Source organism: Diadema antillarum, unplaced genomic scaffold (assembly GCF_040938485.1).
Source record: "Diadema antillarum isolate AM-2024a unplaced genomic scaffold, OU_Dant_1.0 scf00000024, whole genome shotgun sequence".
Classification (NCBI taxonomy): domain Eukaryota; kingdom Metazoa; phylum Echinodermata; class Echinoidea; order Diadematoida; family Diadematidae; genus Diadema; species Diadema antillarum.
In genome coordinates this window covers 1,663,793-1,671,116 of record NW_027270913.1, presented here as the reverse complement: position 1 = coordinate 1,671,116, position 7,324 = coordinate 1,663,793, and the positions used below count along the sequence as shown (strand labels likewise).

The following is a 7,324-nucleotide window of genomic DNA, read 5'->3' as shown; positions in this document are numbered from 1 at the left end:
GAGGTAATCAGCCCCAACATTCTCTGAGCCCTTGATTACCTGTACACGATACTGATATGCCTGCAGTGCAAGCGCCCAGCGCATGACTTTTGGATTTTGCATTCGCGCGTGTGTTAGATGAGCAAGCGGGTAGTGGTCAGTTTGCAGCTGGAATGCTCGGCCATACAAAAAGTACGAGAATTTTTTAGACCGCCCACGCAAGAGCTAGACACTCGCGCTCAGCGATTAGGTACACGCGCTCGCGTTTTAGCAGTTTTCGAGAAGCGTTTCGAGAAGAAGTTTTCGATGGCGTGCTCGATGATGTCGGTCCGTCCCGGGACATCGTTCATGACGTCCGAGAACTCCAGCAGGAGAGTCTTTACCTCCCTCATCTTCTCCTCATCTAGCTCGTTGTTGCACTTCACGTCATGCACGCCTTCCGACGCTTCAATGGAGGGAAATGAGATGGGCACCGATCCGTCATCATCTACCTGGTCGTCCACGACACTGACGTAGTTCGCCTCCAGTTGTCTCTGGTTTTCGCTCTCGACATCGTTGACTTTCTCGTCTTCTCTCCCAATGTACCGCTTCATGAGATTGGCGTGGTAGATCCTTTCCTTACCATTCACAAGCAGTCGGTAATCGTCTCTGGCGATTCGCTGCACGACTTGGAATGGACCTCGCCATTGCATTTGCAGTTTATTCCTCGTCGTTGGTAACAGGAGTAGCACTTTGTCGCCGCACTCGAAGCGTCTCTCCTTCGTCTTCACGTCGAAGTGTTTCTTGTACTTCCTTGATGCTTTGGACAGCTCCTCTTTGGCGAGTTCACACGTCTGTTCGAGTCAGTTTTGGAGATCGATGACGTACTGGTACGTAGTCTTCGTTTCCTCATCAGGGATCTCCTTAGTCCACAGCTCTTTCAGTACTGTCATGGGTCCTCTCACCACTCGGCCGTACATGAGTTCGAAAGGAGAAAAGCCAAGGCTTTCGTGAGGCACCTCTCGATATGCGAAGAGAAGAGCTGGCAGGAAGCGGTCCCAGTCGCTAGGTCGCTCCTGGCACATCCTCCTCAGCATCTGTTTCAACGTGCCGTTGAATCTCTCGCAGGCGCCGTTCGCCATCGGGTGGTATGGTGTGGTGTGAAATTGCTTCACTCCCAGAAGTTGAGCTGCTTCTTTCATCACACCTGAAACGAATTGAGTGCCGTTATCAGAGAGTATCTCATTAGGAATGCCTAACCTCGAGAATACTTCAACTAACGCCTCTGCTACCCGTTCTGCTTCGATTCGTGGTAACGCTACCGCCTCTGGGTACCTAGTTGCAAGATCGATTATCGTCAGGATATATCGATTCCCTCTCTCGGTGATCGGTTCAAGTGGTCCGATCAAATCGACCGCCACTCTACGGAAACATGTATCAATCAAAGGGGGGATGGTCAGGGGTACTTTCCCTATCTTACCCTTTGGCGTGGTGCGTTGACATGAATCGCATGATGCACAGTAACGCTTGACATCGGCTTGAATTCCTGGCCAATAGAAGTGGGCAAGAATCCGGTCAGCCGTCTTCTTTGTCTGCAAATGACCTGCCAAAGGGGAGTCGTGAGCTAGTCGGAGTACTTCACTGCGATACGGCTGGGGCACCACTAGCTGCGTGAATATCTTTCCTCTCTCGACGTAGGGAGACCTGTATTCACGGAAGAGAAGATTGTCACGACAAAAATATCTGACCTCACTTCCTTTCCCTACAGCCTTAGCCTCACCTTTCTCCGCCAACTTCCGAAGTTTCTCCAGTGTGGCATCTCGCGCCTGCTCTCTGATCATCTCCTCCCTGGTTGCAGTGATCGTCGGCTGGTCTGCTGATCCTAGTCTCTTCCACGGCCGTTCCTTCGATTTCCTCATGCCTCTTGTCTCTACTGCTGCACTTTCGTTGGTTGTAGGTAGGGGTGTCGGTGACTGCTTCACCCTCTCGTCAGTGTGGGGACGATCACGACTGTCGGAGGTCGTTGTGATGCCGTTCTGCGTTGTCCCTTTCGAAGACTCTGCTTCCGCGGACTCTGCCTCTGAACCGGAGGTCGTCATCTCCTCAGCTGACGGCTTCTCCCTAGCATCCCTCCATCCGATGTCCTCGTCACCAGGCTGCCTAGCACCACTAATATTACCTATAATTAGATCGTAGATAGGATTCGTCATACATAAAGCATGTGTTGTTCCAACAAAGTATGGTGAGTCGATTTCAACTTTTGCTAGTGGCACTTTTCTCACAGTACCATCTATGAGCACACAAGTTTGAATCTCACCAGTCAGCTGTGATTCCTCTATCAGTTGACGTTTCACCACTACGGTGTTGCAACCAGTGTCTCTCAGCACCTTAACTCTTTCACCATTCAACATACCTTCACATGTCGGCATGTCTGTGCCTACGTTACACCCACCACTAAGAAGGGGTAACTCGTGACCACACATCAGTTTGACAGAAGGTGTGCCACTAACATTCCCTCTCTCGTGAGCATCATGAGTAGGGCATACTCCTACCACACATGTTGCCCCCGTCTGTTTTGACTTTGGCACATACTGCTTGCTAGTTACTTTCGACTGGTCAGTTTTACGGTCTGGACACTTAGAAGCAAAATGTCCTTGCTTACCACAGACAAAGCAACCCTGGTTGTCACGTGACGTAGTGCCCCCTTTCTTTGCTTGGCTTGCTTCGTTGCCCTGGTTACGAGACTTATTATCGTCGCGTGCGCGTTTACTGGAGCCGCCATGCCCGTGTGCGTCCCGATACCGATCTGCGATATCTGCCATCTCCTTCACCGATCGTGGGTTTCTCTCACGAATGAAAACAGATAATCCACGATCACAACATTCGAGCAGCTGTTCACGCACCGTTAGCTCTAGTAGCCCTTCATAGGACTTACTTGTACCCGACATCTCTACCCATCTAGTAGCATATCCGGTTATGCGCGTTGCAAATTGCCTAAATGATTCGCCCATTTTCTGCCGCGCCTCTCGAAAACGTTTGCGAAAGCCTTCTTCAGTTAGCGCAAACTGCCGCAAGAGTGTATCTTTCAGACTTTCATAGTCGTCGGCTTCATTTGCCGGTAAGAGAGAATAAACTTCTAAAGCGCGCCCGGTCAAAAGGTTCCCCAATGCAGGAGCCCAGCATTCCTCTGGCCACTGACTTTGTTTTGCATATCTCTCAAAGCGCAACAGATAAGCGTCCAAATCGTCAGAGTCAGCGCGAAACGCCGGCAAACTTGGTAAGCTACTCCTTACACTATTTGTTCCCTTCACATTGACACTCCTATATTGAGATATTTCTAACTCAATCCTCTTTTGCTTGGTTATTTCTTCCCTCTGTACCTGTCTTTCATCTCTTTCTAACTTTTCATCTCGTCTCTTTTCTTCGAGATACTTGTCTCTTTCAGTGCGGGCAAACTCCACTAGTTCTGCACCTTGCAGTCCACAATCTTTACCTAACTGTACGTACTTCTCTAATTCCATTGTGATATCTTATACACACAACATGGGGTTACACAAATCACGTCTCAAATTCTTGTATGAATAAACCCTGCCAAGTTCTCTCCAGCGGACGAGCCCCCAATTGTCACAGAATTTGCCCGATTTCCATCCTTTTATATGGAAATAAACGGAACAAAGAAATTTTCATAACCTCTGAGAACTGTTGGCAGGCTGTAACTCATACAAGGTGAAACGGAGGAAACAATGTGCATTCAGTTAACTCAAATATTTTAATTGTCTATAACTGACTATTGGTTTTACAGCAAATTATAAAAAGAGAAAAAACGAATTTTAAATTAAATTATTCCTGCTCAGTGGCTTTCTGGCTCTTAGGACTTTACTATGGTTAACTCAAATTGGATTCATTTCACCTCGAATGGCTGTCACGGATGTACGTTGTGTGACGATGGCTTATGACGACGACGTATGACGATGGCAATGCAGGTCGACGACGATGTCGGTCGACGACGGGGCCCCGTTACGCTGGTGCTGGGATGGACTGTCGCGTGGTCTGTCGTAGCAACTCTTCGCGATTGCCGTTCGCGTGGTCGCTCTCCCGACGGACGTCTTAGCGGTGTCTCCTCAGCATCCAGGAATGAAGTCCGGTCGACAGTCTATGCTCCCTTACTGCCTCGGAGCTGGTCGACAGTCAACGCCTTTATGAACCTGCCTCTTGCAGTGTCAGTGGGCCCTTGACCCTTCGGGAAACCCGGAAACCCTTCAAATATTAAAATAATCACATAACTTCAAGCCAGAGCACTGAAACACATTCATATTACATTCACATCCTGACTGACGTTCAAATTACCTCATTATACAAATATATTCAGGCTCATGCAACTACACATAACAGCCATTATATATTCTATATCACATATTAACCGAAACGTTTATCACAATTCACTCTCACTTCAGATATCATTTAGACAAACGAATTATTCCAATTAACAATATAAAAATTACAAAATTAATGCACTTACCACTATCTGTGGGTATCTCTAAGTAATATTGACTGGGGTGGCGGCCCCTGTCACCGTTACCGAGTGGCCATTCTCATGCAATGTGTCACGGAGACAGCACCACAGCGTGATGTCCCCTTCACGGCCTGATGTCATACTGCCTCTCCTTGCCACACATAGCACTACCGTGGCTCTACCGAGAGCGGTCTGGAATGTCTTCCATTGACATGTTAAAGAGTTTGCATCAATTTACATACTTAAGTGCTTATTTACAAATTCTATGCAAATTGACCTCAGTGGAGGAGAGCGTCTGTCACTCCACTCGTGACAATAGGTATATAAATCAGTGAGAGCAAAAAACTTTAAAGGTACTGTTTACCATTGGGAGCAGTGATTTATTTTTTTTTTTTCGAGATATCACAGCTGATGCATAGGTCTAAGTCAGTTGTATCACAAAACATCGTACCATAAACAGATTTCGCAATAAAACATAAAATGTAAGGAGATATCACCATTTTTCTCTATAAACCATAACTGAAGACGGTTTAGTCTAGAAACATTTTGATTACAACTATTGTTGACATTTTGTACATTTTAACAAATCTTAACATTGATTATTCATGTACTGATTCAAATTTTTACATTGGTTATTTCTATCCCAACTCACATTTAAGAACTATTTTGAAGCACTAAAGCTGGGTTTTTGTTTCATCTGCAAATTGTAAATAATGTCTTTAGACTTTTAGTGGAGACATTCAAGGACCCAACTCAAAATTTTTCACAAGCATTTCCTCATTAATTGCCTCCTCATTCAATATCACAAGCATTCTTCATTTCAATTGAAAACGATAAAAAGAAAAAAAGTGTGACAATGATTCGAAGGTATGCACACTATACTGTATAAGCTGTTATTTTCGCGAGGGTTTAATTTCGCCACTTTCGTGGATCACAGTTGGATCGCCAATATAACAACACGCGAAAATGTCTCCATGCATTTTGTGATAGAGCGTCGGCGTCGATTCGCGAAAACAACATCTCGCGAAAATGTCTATGACCTCGTCATTCGCAAAAATATATGTACGCGAAAATAACAGCGTATACAATAGTGGTAACCCATCCATCATATCAGATTAGAAACTCCAAATTAGCTTTCACATCAGAGACTGCAGAGGGAAGCTAGTGGATCTATTAATATTTTGCTTATTAACCAGGGATTTCAATTTCATACTGATTTTATTCGAAGCATCATGAAAACTTTCATATTCGTTGTCTCTGGCTCTGTCTTACACTTTCCATTGACAAAAATCCTACCTATCTTTTTACATTTTTACTCAGAAGTAATGCCCTACGTATCATCTTTTATTCATAGACTTTCATGGAATAATAGAAAGAATATAATATCAACAAAATAGTGCCATTATTTGTTGGTACAATGTATCAGTCAACATTGTGTCATATGTTTTCATTGTCTTTTAGATTGTCTTTATGAGGACAATATCTTGAACGGAGGAAACCGGACAAAATGCTAAGCATGACAAAACGTAAGAATATTATCAGCAACTTGTTGCCATTATTTGTTTGTATCAGTCATCAAGTTCTTCTTCTCTATATTAAACATTGTGTCACATGTTTACCTTGACTTCTTGGTCCACTTTATGAACACAAAATCTTGAACTGAGGAAGCCGGACAAATGCTAGGCATGACAAAACGTAATACACCGTGTATTCGCAGACCCATGGCCTTAGAAGGCTCTGCGCAGACCATGTAAAGCACGCCCTGCACTATTGTTGTTAGTAGTGAAGTAGAAGTAGCAGTAGCAGTAGTAGCAGTAGTAGCAGTAGAAGTTGTAGTACATGTAGTAGTATGTAGTAGTAGTAGGGCCTAGAAGTATAAAATAGTAGTAGTAGAAGTAGCAGTAGTAGTAATAGTAGTAGAAGAGTATAGCAGAAGTAGTAGTAGTAATATTATACAGTAAAAGTAGTAGTAGTAGTAGTAGTAGTAGTAGTAGTAGTAGTAGTAGTAGTAGTACTAGTAGTAGCATGGTGATCTCTCTGTTTCATCCACTTCTTGTTGTTGTTGCTGTTGTCGTTGTTGTTGATTTCTGGACGAGGTTGTGGGTTACGCTTTCATCCCCTTAAAATGCCCTATATGGAATATTGCAATATGCAGCGTGGACATTTTTTTTTTTTTTAGAAATGACTAGTTAACAAGACTCCAATGGTAGGGAACATAAGAGACTTTAATTGGCTTCAATAATTCCTCTTTCTCTCTCAGTTGATTCCTCCCGATTCCTTCCGAATTGATTAAAATAAATTCGTCAAACGGGATCATCCCACGAGCCTGACATCCACGAGTTTGACATCGAAGAAGTAAAGGTACTGAGTCATACAAACCACGAGTCACACGTAGCCCATGAGTTCGACGTTAGGCAACCACAAGGCCCACCCCATGAGTTCGACACTAGGTAAAAACAACCCAAGAATTCGTCATTACAAAACGGGCTTAACGTGTCGGTCTCGTAGGCCTTGTTTGCTTAATGTTGAACTCGTGGGCTGTATGACTCGTGGGCTGTATGACTTGATCGTCAAGGGTGTCGATCTCGTGACGTTCACCCGAACTACCTAATCAAAACGCCCATGTTATATGCGTGACGCGTACGAAATATAGATTGTACACGAAAATGTACATGTAGAAGTAGGTATATAATCCAGGGCCGCTTCACGACGTTAACACAGGATGAGTGGAATGTATTTTGAAACTTTGAGAGAGGAAGGGAGTCAGTCACGTGGTGTAAGATTATGGCTCATTGGTTCTCTTACACCGTGTCTGCTGACAAAGTCAATACGAACTGCTTCCTGTGTTCTGTT

At 44.5% G+C, this 7,324-nt stretch overlaps 1 protein-coding gene across 1 annotated transcript; it reads right to left on the bottom strand.

Annotated features, from left to right (window-relative positions):
• Positions 1-218: 218 nt before the first annotated feature.
• LOC139732448 (uncharacterized) lies at positions 219-3,479 on the bottom strand. The gene is made up of 2 exons (XM_071643311.1): positions 924-3,479; positions 219-812 (listed from the first exon to the last, which is right to left on the bottom strand). The coding sequence occupies exons 1-2, from the start codon at positions 3,477-3,479 to the stop codon at positions 219-221; spliced, it is 3,150 nt and encodes a 1,049-aa protein (XP_071499412.1).
• Between the last annotated feature and the right edge of the window lie 3,845 nt (positions 3,480-7,324).